Here is a 14,913-nt window from a genome sequence, read left to right as displayed (position 1 = left end):
TTGACTTCAGAACTCTTCTCATACCAAAATTAGTACTCTGAGCCATAACACCACACACAAATTGCCCCACTGGTTTGTTCAGCATGGACAGCTCTATGTTATACTGTAACAGACAATCTACAGTTTCAGTAGATTCAAAATCCAGTCACAGAACAATTATAAGAGTTCTCTTATTTCAGCAAACTCTATATTCCTCTATGAGTTTAGTTTTCAGGTTAATTAGGGGCATAGGACTAGAAGTGATTTGCAGGCAATCTCATTCACAAATGTATCAAACCCCATCTGAAAATTAGTTAGTTTGTCCCCCATAACTTTCCTCCTGGAACTTTGTTCCAGAATCTTGTTCCTCTGATGGTTAACAACTTTTTTCTAATCTCCAAGGTCTGTGAGAGCAGGGGATTGTCATCTTTAAAAAACCCAAACCCTCACACCTTCTTTTGAACCACTGGAGGTCTGGTGCATGTACTACTGATTCTTAGCTTGGATTTAAAAATTTGGCTCCACTATATATATTTAAAGCTACACCAGGTTAAACTCATGCAAAGCAATGTGGAGAGTGTGCAATAAATTCCATCTGTGCAGTGCATGTTATTTCCTAACTACCTTTCTTTAAACTAATGTAAAAATATGTTTTAAAGCTTCATGGCAGGTTTCTATGTAGGGTCAAATCTTGGTCAAATTCTCAAAATCTATTTGAAACAAAACATTAACTAGATTGAAATTTTCTCATTTGCTGTGGTGTCAATCACTGAAGTGACTGGAATCAGTAGACTTGTCCCCTGCCAGTACACAAAGCATCTGGAGCTCTAATCGTGCAGCTCAGATTACTATGAAATTGAAATATTTGCTTCACATGCAGTCTCTGCAGTACTGGGGCACACAATTTTTTGTTCCAATTCAGAGAGTCAGAGCTTTTGAAGCCAGAAGAGACCATTGTGATCATCCAGTCTGACTTGCTGCATAACACAAGCCCCAAGGCTTCCCTAAATTAAATCCTGCTTCATGTCCAAGAGCTGTGATTCAGCTAGAGCATATCTTTTAGAAACATATCCAATCTTATTTTAAAATATCCAGTGATAGAAACGCCAGCACAATCCTTGGCAAATTATTCCAATGGTTAATTAAACCCATTGCAAAAAACTGCATGTTACTTCTACTCTAAATTTGTCTAGCTTCAACTTTTAGCAACTGGCTCAAGTTATACCTTAGTTTACTAGACTGAAGAGCCCTTTATTACTGAGTTTCTGTCCCCCAAGTAGATATTTACCGACTTATCAAATTGAGCTCTTGGAGTTTCTCACTTCAGGTGTAGACATTGGAACTCCCGACACTATACCAGAAGCAGTGGCACCAATGCCAAATGCAGAGGTAATAAAACCTCCCTACTCTTGCTCAATAGTCCCACATATAAACATCCAAGGATTGCCCACAATGTGACTCCAGGATCTCATGTTCATCAGGTTATCCATCATTATACACCAGGAGCCCACCCACCTAGCATCCAGGTTCACCCCTCTAGCCCTGGGTCTACTCCAGCCCTTGCACTTTTCCTGCTCCAACCATTTAATTCATAGAGACTCCTGGACAATCCTGAAGGGTTGGTAACCCTAGAAACTTCCCCAGTATTCCAAGACTTACTAAACATTAACGATCCAAAAAGATCATTGCCCTTTTAAAGCTCTTGAATAAAAGTTATCTGAACATACTGCATTAATGTCTAACTTTAGCAGTTATTCTTTAACATTTTCCTTAGTTATTGTTGCAATGGAGACAATTTCATCATCAACGTATGATATAAATAATATACCTAGCTTTCTCCCACAAGTACAAAAAAGCAATATTTAATGAGTAATTATGTATTTCCTGCATTATTATTGATATTTCTACTATTTACACTGCCAGTATTACTTTTGTTCCTAGTAGACTTTAAAAAAGTTTTATCTGTAACTCTGCTGGCAATAGATTACATCGTGTGTCCCCTTTTGCTTCCCTTATCAATTTTCTAGAAATTCTAGCTTCTATTTTGTATTCATTACTATCAACTTCCTCTTTTCTCCATGTATGTTATACTGAGGCATTTTAAAATCTGTTTTCACTTCCCTTCTAAGCCAGGTTAGTTTTTTAACCATCATAACCTTCTTTTTCAGGGCTGGTTTAAACTTATCTGAAAAAGACACCCCCTTGAGCAATGTAAGTTACATGCACCAAAGTGCATCCACACTGGGGATGTTAAATTTTGTGTAATCAGCTAATTAAATAGTCAATGGCTTTTCATACATTTAAAAGGAAGAGGCGTGGAGGGCGAGGGGGAACAGGCGTGAGCCAGGAATCAGCTGATTGCCGGCTTGCACACAGTCCCAGAAGCTGCACCTTTGCTTTTTAAATGTATTAAGCACCATCAGGATCTTAATACATTTAAAAAGCAGAGAAAGCAGAGGTGCAGCTGGGGGGACAGAAAGTGAGCCCGGACAGTTGATTTCCGGCTCACTCCCAGTCCCACCAGCTGCGCCTCTCATTTTAAATGTATTAAGAGCCTTGTGGCTCTTAATACATTTAAAACCAAGAGGTACAGTGTCTGGGACAAGGCACAATCTAGGAATCAGCTGATTCCCGGCTCGTGCCCAGTCCCCTGCTACGCTTCTGCCTCCCCTGCCCCTCCAGACGGAGCCAGGGGGAACCAGCTTTTAAGCCAGTTCCGCCCAGCACCAGCTCCTACCTTCCCTTGCTGCCTCTCCCTGATCAAGGCATCAAAGGGAGTGACTGGTCGAGTCACTACTTGACTACCCGATAAGCATATGCTTATCGGGAAGTCGATTAGTTGCTTACATCCCTAATCCACTCCAGTGCTATATTAGCTAATATTATATTGCTGATATAGCTCCCACCATTCATGAAGGTAGAATAATTATGCTGACAGAAGAGAGCTTTCCCATGGGCATATTGCATCTTCACCAGATGCACAACTGCACTAGTGTACCACTTAAGTGTACACTTGCCCTCACTGTGTGTCCTGTGTGTACCATGACTCAGGGGGCTCAAGCTGCTAGCCCTAAAGCTTCTAAAACCTGGTCATTTTCCATAAATGCTCCAAGAATGGCTTTCACAATCTATCTATTGAGTTTGATTTGTATCTGCTTAGGTTTAAGTACCCATTCTCCAGATACTTACTTATGCTCTGTCTCCCCGCCTCCCCCCTTCCCCTCTCATATTTATTTTGAGTGTTCACATCCCAAACTCATAACTCCGGTCATCTGAAGAAGTGGGCTGGGCCCACGAAAGCTCATGATACCATCTACATGTTTTGTTGGTCTATAAAGTGCTACCAGATCATTTGTTGTTTTTCTCACAATCATGATACTCCAGTCAGCACCTCTTGTTGACCTAAGACCTTTCCTTAAAGGAGACAGAACAGCAGCTGATTCACTACTCTATCCTTTATTGACATATGATTGCTTATCAGGTTCATGCATGCATATCAAACATGCATATAACTATTCTATATGGCATTTTAAAATCCATCCACTTTTTCCAATCATTTTACTCATGTGCATAAGCATTTGCAACATAAAGGACTTGGCTATCAATCATTGTAAGGTGAAAATCATTGATATCCAACATCACATGTAGACTGAACAATCTAGCTCCTATGAAAATATTTATCATGCCATAACCACATTAAAAATGAATTAGGAAAGAAGTATAGCTCAGCTGTTTTCCCAAGATTTTGAGATCAAAATACACATTGTACTGTGTGACAGTAATACCCTAAAACACAGATTTTCCATTCTAAGCAAAATTTTGTTACTTAGAAAGAGAAAAATACCATTTAAACATGCTAAGTTCTTTACGTCTCTTTTGTTTTATCTGTTCAATAGAGTCTATTAATATCCTTGTAATTTGGGGGTATTACAGCTGCTTCATTATCTATGGAGACTACATCAAGAAATACAACTTTACTCATATATACAAGCACATACAGCAGGGGACTGGGACACAGGGTTCCTGGCTTTTATTCCTATTGCTTTTGCTGACTTGCTGCATGACTATGGCTAGACCATTTAGTATAGACAGAGTTCAACCCCACAACTGCAGATCTGTGTCCCCTCTGCGCTATACGGCACAAGAAGAGCCATGCTACCTGGGCCTATGCTGCTAGTACATGTTCTAAGAGCGACTTCACAACAGAAGAGAAAAGTGCTTACCTTAATATTGAGTCATCATTAGTAATGGTAGGTACAGTACATGAGGTGCTGAGGGGTACAATCTGGCCAAATGTAAAGCACTGATAGGTTTCTTTTGGTAAAAGGACTTTTTATTATGGGGGAAATTAAAAATACTTCCTATGTTCGGTTGTTTAGCACTTTTCATTCTACCTTTTCTTTGAGAAGCTCTTATGTCCCAGTTCGCAGTAGACCTTTGCTATTTGGTAGGGGAAAATCCTTACTTTGTCTTGTGACATGCTATTCAGCTTTTATTGAGATGTAACTTGTGAAAAATTGCCATTTCCCTCCTCTTTCTTGTGCGCCTCAGAAAAAATGTTGTTGCCTTACAAAACAACAACTAATATAAACATCACAGGGCTAGCTGATGATACCACCAAACAGCAGCAGAAGCAACAGGGTCTACGCTAGGAACAACTGCAAGCTACTGAGGAAGCCATACGAGTATGGGGGTATGGAGAGACAGCATCTGGCTGAGTTTTCTCTGACTCCCAGTATAAGCACTTGGCCTAGCAGCTCATTCCCACACAGGCAGTCCGCGGGTTAAGTACAAGATAGGGACTGTAGGTTTGTTCTTAAGTTGAATTTGTATGTAAGTCGGAACTGGTACATATTGTAGGGGAAACTCTAGCCAAACATTTCTCCAGAGCTCAGTTTTATTCTCCCACACCTCACTTCCCTCAGTCCTTTATTCTCAAGCTGAGGTGTCTGCTGAGGAAAGCCGCTCCGCGTCTCCCTGGTCTGCTGGGGGGGAGGAGGGCGCTAGCTTCGCGTCTCCCTGGTCTGCTGAGGGGAAGCAGCTAGTGCGGGGTTGCCTCACCCCGTTTGTAAGTAGGGATCCGATGTAAGTCGGATCCATGTAACCCGGGGACTGCCTGTACTGTCAGTGGCTTCCATTCAGCAGCCAGCCCAGTAGGATCCTCAGGCAGGGTCTGGGAAACTGACCAATGGAAGCTACCTGGGCCGTGCTTGTGTGCACATGCAACACACAGACCCCACCCCGCTCCAAAGGGGTGCGCTGTGCAGAGACACACATGCTAGCCCCAACACCCAGCCGCTTTGAGCAATGTGTGGGGGTGCTGCAGGCACAGAGCCTGTCCAAGGCTCCTGCTTGGCTACTGGCTAGGAGCCTCCTCTGGTAAGCGCCTCCCTGCCAGATCCTGCACCTGGCACCCACCCCCTTCTGCACTTCAACTCCCTGCTCCTGGTCACAACCTAATCCCTCTGAACTCCCAACTCTGGAGACTACTCCCTCCCAGATCCTGCACCACCCCAACTTCTGCCCCAAATCCTGCCTCCATTAAAAGTGCAGCCCTCAACTACCTACCAAATTCTTGGAGTGGCCCCCCCAACAAAAATTATTGCCCACCCCGGCTCTAGATCCAGTGCATGGCCCCAGCAAATCACTCCCCATCTGAGGACATCTCAAAGAGCAGGAGCTCCCCAATTCATGAGGGGTGAATGAGAAGAGAGAAAGCCTATCCAAGCTGGTGCAGGCTCACCTTCCACCTGACTATCCCTCAGACCTACCACTTGGACTCACTCCCTGGACAACAGACATCTGTTGTTATCTAATAACACTCCTGTAGCTTCAGTGGTAACAGTTTGTACTGCAACAGAAATGGTTCAGGATTTAAATTCTGCTGATAACGTATGATGACAGAATTATTACGGCATCACATAACAATAGCTCAGGGATAGCTCAGTGGTTTGAGCATCGGCCTGCTAAACCTAGGGTTGTGAGTTCAATCCTTGCGGAGGCCATTTAGGGATTTGGGGCAAAAATTCATCAGGGATGGTACTTGGTCCTGCTGTGAGGGCAGGGGACTGGACTTGATGACCTTTCAAGGTCCCTTCCAGTTCTAGGAGATAGGCAATCTCCATTAATTTAAATCAATTTACCCAAGGAAGCAGGAAATACATAAGAAATCTGCATTAAAACTATATTAAAAGAACATTACTTAGAATGCAAAGTCAACCACACAAAATTTGGGGAATTCCAGATCTGCAGTTGTCTGTGAAGCCTTACTTCAGTCCCCTCATGTGTCTGCATTATGATACAGTCTTCAATTACACATCAACAAGATGTCTGCCTTAATCAATTCATAGGATGGATACACGAGGTTGCAGTTTAAAGACTGCATGAGTAACCATAAATGTTGCATTTTGAATATTCCTTTCTGTTAGTAACATGTTAACATGAAGCACACATTTTTTCTACCAGATATTTTATTTTGCCACATTTCTCCATGAAGTACAGCTTTCAGATAAATTAGTAAATACATTTATTTGACCTCAGGGACTTTAATATATCTACACAGCAGGGCTTAACTCAAAATAAGTTACGCAAATTGAGCTACGTCAATTGAATAGCTTATTTCAAAATTGGGAGCGTCTACACAGCACTTATTTCGAAATAGAGCGCTCTTTCTCTGACTTCCTTACTCCTCGTACAATGAGGGTTACAGGAGTCGGAGTAAGAAGACCTCCAGCCTGAGGGTATTTCAACATTAATATGAAATAACAGCCTGCTGTGTAGACGCGGACTAAGTTATTTTGAAATAATGTTGCTGTGTAGACGTACCCCTAGAAGTACCAGAACAACGCAAATCCAGGTCTCCTGCATGGCAGTGCAGAACTTATCACACATACTTTGTGCCAGTCCCTAGCTTTACACCTTTAACAGGCCTGTGAAAAAATAATTTTTCGTTTATTGTACTGTTTTATGCAAAGTCTCACTTATTGCATGAAATTTTTCCTTTATATTGGCCATTCACTGAACAGGATTTCACTATTAATCACAAATTAGCAAATTACATGAGAGCCTGATTTTCCTTCTCACCTCCACAGGTTTCATGCAGGTGTAAGTACTGTGATGAGCTCACTGGAGTTACTCTGCATTTACACTAACGTAAGCAAGAAAAATCTGCCCTGGTTATTCTGAGGAAAGCTGATAAGGTTCTGAAATTGCTCATTTAACAGAGATTTCCTCTGTCCATAAAACAGTTAATTTTTAACATTCTAAATTAACTAGATAGTCATTCATAGAGAGGAAGGCTGGTCTTACCATTAAGGCACTCAGTTAGGATCACTTGGGCTCAATTCCCAGCCCTATTACAGACTTTCTCTGTTATTTAGGACAATCTGCTTATGTCTCAATTACACTAAAACAACTCCTTTCTACTTACGGACAAAAATTTACTGTTGTTAATATAATTTATTTAATTCAGGAAACCATTATAAGCCATACTGTCAAAATTATATTTTGGGGGGGAGCAGTATAACTGCATCCAACCCAGGGCTTAAGCCGGCATGACTGTGTCATTTAATGGTATGATTTTTGTCACACTTCTTATCAACACAGTTATGCTAGCAAAACTATGAAATGGAGATCAGTCCTTAATCTCTTTGTAAAATGAAGCTAATACAAAGCCTCTCTCTTGACTGGTCTATTCAGATTGCAAGCTTTTTGGGAGAAGGGCGTGTCTACTGTGTATATGCAGAATACCTGTCAAGTACCAACCCCTTTCCACCTCAAAACAGAACCAGTTCATGTGGAGTTAAAAAGTCATTAACACACACCCTTCTTCTCAGGATATAAACAGCTACAGTTCAATATATACTGGCAGCCAAAAGCCATCTGCAAATCAATAACATCACTCTAAAACAGTGATCCAGGAAGTGGCCCTGAATCAAACAATCTGTGCCAAGCCTGAAAACACTGCTTCTATGCCAACCCTTCCCCCAACCCCAGCCAAAGCAGGAATTAGTCACAATAGGCTCACTTCCAAATAGAATTCCAATTCAAGGAAATGTAATGGGCTAAATCAGGGCCAGGCAAAAGACTGTCAGAGGGCCGCATTCGGCCCGCCGAGCACTCTGATCCGGCCCGCAGCAGCTCCCGGCTCTGCCACTAATGCATTGCTTGGGAGGCCTGAGCCCTTTCAATTGCTGCTATTAAAGAGGCTCTTGCCTTCCGGGAGGCTGCCAGGCAACATGGTAGCAGCCACCCAGCCTCAGGGTGGGGGGGGGGGGCTCCCAGGCAACACTTAGCAGCAAAGCCTGGGAGGCCTGAGCCCTTTCAATTGCTTCTATTTAAAGGACTCGCGCCTGCTGGGCGGCTGCCAGGCAACATGGCAGCAGCTGCCCAGCAGGCACAAGCCCTTTTAATTGCTGCTATTTAAAGGGCTGGTAACTCCTGGAGCTAGAGCCAGGAGCCCTTTACATAGCAGCAAATGAAAGTGTTCTGGCCCCCCCGCTGCCCTGCCTCTCCCCCACCCCCAGGCTAGTCGAAACCTGGGAGCAGGGCAGTGGGTGAAATCTCTTTGCCCCGCCAAGGGCACACGGCACCAGAGGGAACCACGTGCTGTTCAAACCATCTAGCAGTTTTCTCTAGGCACTGTGTATCCCAGACTAGGGTTACCAGGTAGACCCCCGCCAAAAAACCGGACACACTTGATCGTGGGTGGGGGACGGGGGAGGGACCAGCCGGGAGAGGGGCAGGGCTGGCCAGGAGGGAGGCAGGGCTGGCCAGGAAACAGAGCTGGCGGGGGGGGAGGTCTGGGGGCCACGGGGCTAGCTGGAAGGAAGAGCGGTGATGGGAAGCAGATCTGGGGGTGGGGGGAAGCCATGAGGCTGGCCGGGAGGAATGGGGTAGGCCGGAGGAAGGGGGGCAGGAAGCAGCTCTGGCGGGGGAGGGGGGAGTGGCACAGTCGGAGTCCAAGGGGCCGCGCCCCCAGCAGGCACTCCCTCGAGTTGCTCATAGAAGCCGAGCGGGGTGGGGGGAGGGGCTAGAAGCCGCTCCCCCGCCCGGCTTCTGCATGCACCCAGAGGCTCCCAGCTGAGAGGTGGGGCTGCGATTGGTGCTGGGAGCTTCTGGTCCCATGCAGAAGTCCGGTGGGGGGAGTGGCTGGGAGTCCCAGTTCTCCCTCCCTCCCCTCCTCTTTTGCACAGGACCAGAGGCTCCTAGCGCCAATCATAGTCCCACCTCCCAGTTGCTTCCCCACCCCCGCCAGGCTTCCATCCAGCGCCCCGCCAGGCATTCAGAAAATACCACACACTGCACATGTCTGGTACTTTCTGAATATTTCTGACAGACGGTGCAAATACCGGACTGTCCAGTAGAAAACCGGACCCCTGACAACCCTATCCTGGCGGGGGAAGGGGCTAAGACTTCACGTGCTCCTCCACCCCCAGACCAATCAGGATTTGTGGGCAGTGAAGTCTCCTGGCCCTGCCCTTCCACCTGAGGCCCTGCCCCTTCTGGGGCCGCCTGCGACCACTTCAGAAATTCCCAAGGTGGTTCCCCTTCAAAAATTATTGCCCACCCCTAGGCTAAATATTTGATTGGTTTAATTTAACAGGACGAATTGTAATAGTACTTTTTATATACAACATTTTACTACTCATCACTTGCAACATGTTTTTTATTTTATTTTCTATCACCACATTTCTGCTCCTAATTAAGACAACAATAAAAATTTGCTAACTTCAGTGAGAGTAGAAGAATGACCTTTCTGCCAAAACACAAAAATAGTTCATTTCATCAGGCAAATTAAAGAAACTGCTACTGAAAATCTTATTCTTTCATGAGGTGTTTAAGATACGACAGCCAAGCATACAACTGAGAAAGGTCACCAACAGGGTAAAGTTTACAACTATGAAATCCAATATGCTGTGTATGTTACTCACCGTCTGATGACTTCTGTCACAGTAGCGTAGTCCAAAGTAATCTATCTCCACAAGGTTTAAATGACGGAATACGTAGCCCAGGACAACAGACCCTTTCGTTGACTTCTGTGGGAAAGAATTTACAGAGTCTTTTCACAAAGTGTTCGGCCTTTGTCAGCTATGCACAGTGGTATTCATGCATTCAGTTAAATGTCTAAAAGAGGAGGCAGTTTTATTGATTAGAAACAATTCAGGTTGCCTTTAACCAAAGCCTCAATTAAAACCAGAAAAATTTCAGAATCTCCTTACATACAGAGAATCAATTATTTTGTAAACAATACTGAACATTTGGTAATTGTTAAAAACATGCATCCTAAAAATATGTCTGTTAATAAACCCATAAGTTTTCTTAAGACATTTGTATTCATGGCAAAAATCTGTTCTCTGATCCACATGACAGATTTCATTTCTAAGATCTTGTGCTCCCTCCAAGCGTGGATCTCTCAGTCAAGCTCTGCCATTGCATATCTGAGGAAAATGTTGCCATTAAAGTGTAAACAATGAACCATAAAATGCTCCATTACTATTCTTTACGAAGAAGGCTGCTTTTTATTCCTTTCATTTTAAAATATTTGTATAAGTCTAGATGGACCCAAACCAATGTTCTGAATCTACATAACCCCATCAAGTGAGTGTTGTTGCATCATTTAATGTCCACACTATTAAACACAACACTGGTGAGGTGGCTCAAATTGCTCCTTCATTGTTGTGGTGTTGGCATGACAGATGCTCATTGCTATTTAAAGGCCTTTATTTCCGTGCTGTCTCACAGCTTGTGCTGAAGATTTCAATTATTGATTGGTCAGAAGTGCAACATCAGCAGCAATCTGTCCAGAAAGATTTGGGATGCGTAAATGAGATTATCCATCGTCTGAAAACTGGTGAGTTTTGAACAGTCTTCCCCCTAAACTGCATGGCAAGACAGCCCCGCAGCTGCTTAATGAGCCCTGCCCAGCCAGGGGCTCAGGACTAGTGACTAGTGCTTCCCGCTGAGGACAGAGCAGTGAGTCTCTCCCTACCAGCTGACAGATGGCAAGTCATGGCATAATCCTGCATAAAGCTGCCCCAGCTGCAGAGATTGAGAGTTCTCCTCCCCTTACCCATTAGGTGGGGACGGGGAATCATTCCCCCAGGATCTGCAGTGTAGAGTCTGCACGAAGGATGCTCAGTATGCACGTCTCCTCCTTCCAAACAGAGGTGGGACAACAGCCTTAGTAGCACTGTCCTGCTGCACAACTTCGGATCCTGCAGCAAACCCTTCAATGTTTTCCAAAGATGAATATATACAGGCAGTCCCCGGGTTACGTACAAGATAGGGACTGTAGGTTTGTTCTTAAGTTGAATTTGTATGTAAGTCGGAACTGGTCATATTGTAGGGGAAACTCTAGCCAAACATTTCTCCAGAGCTCAGTTTTATTCTCCCACACCTCACTTCCCTCAGTCCTTTATTCTCAAGCTGAGGTGTCTGCTGAGAAAAGCTGCTCCGCATCTCCCTGGTCTGCTGGAGGGAGGGGCGGGGGGCGCTAGCTTCGCGTCTCCCTGGTCTGCTGGGGGGAAGCAGCTAGTGCGGGGTTGCCTCACCCCGTTTGTAAGTAGGGATCTGATGTAAGTCGGATCCATGTAACCCGGGGACTGCCTGTATATAGGGAGTAGTCAGCAGGGGGACTGAAGCTGATTGAAGGAATGTACAGCAACTCCTCATCCTGGGCTTGAAACAAGCAGCTAGCTTTTCTCAGTACCACACAAGCTCAGCAGTAATAAAAGTTCTGTGGGCCAAATCACAGCTTCAGTGACTCCTACACAACCCCATTTCCTATAAACTATGCCCCCAATGCAACCTGTCTTCAGAGGGTTCAGGCCCGTATGCAGGAATTTCTGTGGGAGGAGAGGTGCACTTTTTTTTTTTTTTGTAAACGTGGGCTACAATTTTGTTAACTATGGAAGAGTTCAAAACAGACACGCATTGAGTGCGCATAAGAGAGGTTAATGAAAAATGTGAGTGGAAACAGTAATTGGTAAAATGATTTTGTTATAACACACTAAAAATGTATGCAGTAATAAAGGTCTTAGAGAAATTACCTTCTGGATCATGGTGGGCAGCGTAGCTGCCAAGGCCCCTTATTCCCTCGGCCGCCACTGCCTGTTGCTGCGCTACCAGCTCAGCAAGGCCAGTTTGGGTGAGTGCAGCCAGTGAGGCTGGGACCGAGCCACTCCTTGTGGGTAGGATGTGCTATTCCCCCAGCTTGGCAGCATGGCCACCAGCCCTGGCCACTCATGCCCCCCACAACACAGAACTCTCCCATCTACCTAACACAGTGGTTCTCAAACTTTTTGGTCCAAGGCATACCAGCTCAATGGAAACCTTTCTGTGGACCACCAGTCGCTAATGGAAACTCTTCCTTCATTACGTAATTATGCTCAAGCCATTTTGCTAGTGCTGCAGCTAGGGAGAACAGTTTAATTTAACCAGTTAAGAAAGGAAATATTAATTTAAATTATTAAACAGACTAAGCCCTTTAACTTTCTCATGTTAGTTTATCAAACTTCATTTTAAATAAAGTAAAATATTAATTTATGTCCAACAAAAAAGGTTCCCATGTTTTCTTTATTTATGGTGGAGTGGGGAACCTTCTTTGTGTCAGGGGCCACTGACCCACAGAAAAATCAGTCGGGAACCATATAAGTGAGAAGAAGAAAAAAATTTCTCAACCTCCAAACCCCACCTCTCCTCCAGTGCTCCAGCCCCACCAAGGGAGGGGGGCGGAGACAGGGAGGACTAAGGTTCAGGGTTTCCCATAGAATCATAGGGTTAGAAGAGATCTCAAGAGGTCATTGAGTCCAAACCCCCGCCCAAAACAGGTCCAACCCCAGATTTATTCTTTTGAGGTTCCAGGGTTAGTGGATTTTCTGGACCCCCCCAGACTCTGGGGTTGGGACAAAAATGGGGGGGGTCACTGTGTGGGACAGGGCTTCCAGAGAGAAGAATGGGGCATACATGATCTGGGCAGGAGGTGGGGTGCAGGAAGGGATGAAAGTACAAGGTATGGATGGAAGGTAGGATACAGGAGTAGTCTGAGAGTAGGGTGTCTGGCTAGAGGGAGGGGGCTAGAGCAAGAGCAAGGGAAGGTGCAGTGTGTGGCCACGAAGGAGGGTGCAGGAGCAAGGGTGGGTGCAGGAGTGGACTGGGGTAAGATGTCAGGCCGGGGAGAGGATGTAGGAGCAGATTGGGGGGGCAGGTGGAAGAACGGGGTGGGGATAAGCATCTGGCCAGTGGGGAGGGGGCAGGAGCAGGAGCAGGCTGTGGGGTAGGGTGTCTGGCCAGAGGGGAGGATGCAGGACCAGGCTGGGAAGTAGGGTGTCTGGCCAGGGGGAGGGTGAAGGAGTGCACTGGGGGTGAACGGTCTCAGAGGGGTTGTATGTGCATGAAGAGGCTGGGATTTTAGGGGTCTGGGCATGATGGGGTGGGGAGGCACTTACTTGCCTCCACGCCCCATGCCAGTCTCAAGCACTACCTCCCACTGCTCTCAGATTCCAGCCAATTCCAGCCCCCAGGCATGTGCACTGCCTTTCCCCCAGCTGGGGGAGAGGAAACGCTTCTTCCCCATGAGCCAGATTGCGCAGTGAGCTCCTTCCCCCCCCCCCCTCCCCGCCCCTGACAGAAGGAAGCCAACACTGGCACTCCAACCTTGCAGGAGGGGGAGGAGGGAGGGAAAGGCTAGAGCACCAGCACAGGTTCTCTGCTATGGGGGGGATGAAGGAGGTCTGAGCTCGAGCTGCGGAGCCCCCCCCCCCCCACACTTACTTGGGGGACCATGGGTGCGGTGTGCTCACACTCTTCACACCCTCTCCCCTGCATATGGGTCTGGGGTTGCACAAGTGTAAGTGACTGTCTCTGTTGCTGGTCTTTAGCTAGTCATTCTGCTGATGATGCACCAAGAGGAAGAGAGCCCAGTGAAAGTGATGTCTAGCCAACAAATGTAAAAAGCAGAGCAAACACATTTTTGTCATTCGTCAGCAGGTCTGACTTACAACCCTTAATGGTATGAGCTCAGTTGTTAATGATGCCACTTTTACATAAACATTTTTCAGAACAAAACCATATTTTAAGTGCACACTCAATTGCACTAAAAATTCAGACAATAAGCTTTTCAAACCTTTTGTTTGTCAACCCTCAAAAAGAACAGCATTGAAGATATTAGTGAAATCAATAAGGCAAAGTCAGGGGAATATTTATAGATTTATGATTCAGGAGTTGCATATGAATTGTATGATCAGTCGTTTGCATTATTCAGTCTTGTTATTTTATCCTGAGTCTCACAATATGTTGGTGACTTGACTTGCTGTCAAGTGATTTTGTGAGAATCTCAGTTTTCATTCAAACTAAAAGTATCTAACCGCTGGGGTTTAGGAGGAAATCTTAAAAATCTGAAGTGAGTTTCCATTAAAGCGTTAGCAACCACAAGATAATAAAAAGAATCCAAAATGTTTCTGTTTAAATTGCATGCCACTGTAAGTCAATCTCAGGATATTTTGAGACCAGACTCCATTTTTAAATGTCTGAATGTGGTGATAGAGAGTAGCTGAAAGGGGCACTTGACCCTGTGACCTAAACCAAGCAGCCTTAATGGCACTATACCACCAGATAGGTAAACTTAGTTTGTAGGGAATGCTACAATGCATGCAAGCCACTTCACAAGATGTGAGGCAACAGCTGTTGCTGATAAAATTGTCAGTGCAACAATCTCCAAAAAGCAAAAAATCTCCGTCAAAGTGTCAGCAGGATTACACACACAGCATGTGAAACTGCAAAAATTACACTATCTACATACCATTAAGATAAGACTTGCTAGGGGCCTATATTCTTAGAGAGAAACTCACAGTAGAATAAGTTTACTTCAAAATACCATCAGCAATGCTTTCAAGATAGAACAAATAACTGTTCAAATGAGTCAGAACACCTTGT

General features: G+C 45.0%; 1 protein-coding gene across 3 annotated transcripts in view; it reads right to left on the bottom strand.

Annotated features, from left to right (window-relative positions):
- EPB41L4A (erythrocyte membrane protein band 4.1 like 4A) overlaps positions 1–14,913 on the bottom strand; it is a 181,098-nt gene that overhangs the window by 95,864 nt on the left and 70,321 nt on the right. For all 3 annotated transcript variants that reach the window (XM_075932023.2, XM_089779298.1, XM_089779297.1), the window contains exon 3: positions 9,912–10,016. In XM_075932023.2, coding sequence (XP_075788138.2) covers positions 9,912–10,016 — 105 coding nt within the window. The remainder of the gene's footprint in view (positions 1–9,911; positions 10,017–14,913) is intronic.

The sequence above is a fragment of the Pelodiscus sinensis genome, chromosome 6 (genome assembly GCF_052426305.1).
Source record: "Pelodiscus sinensis isolate ZL-2025 chromosome 6, ASM5242630v1, whole genome shotgun sequence".
Taxonomy (NCBI): domain Eukaryota; kingdom Metazoa; phylum Chordata; order Testudines; family Trionychidae; genus Pelodiscus; species Pelodiscus sinensis.
This window is presented reverse-complemented; position numbering and strand designations above follow the sequence as displayed.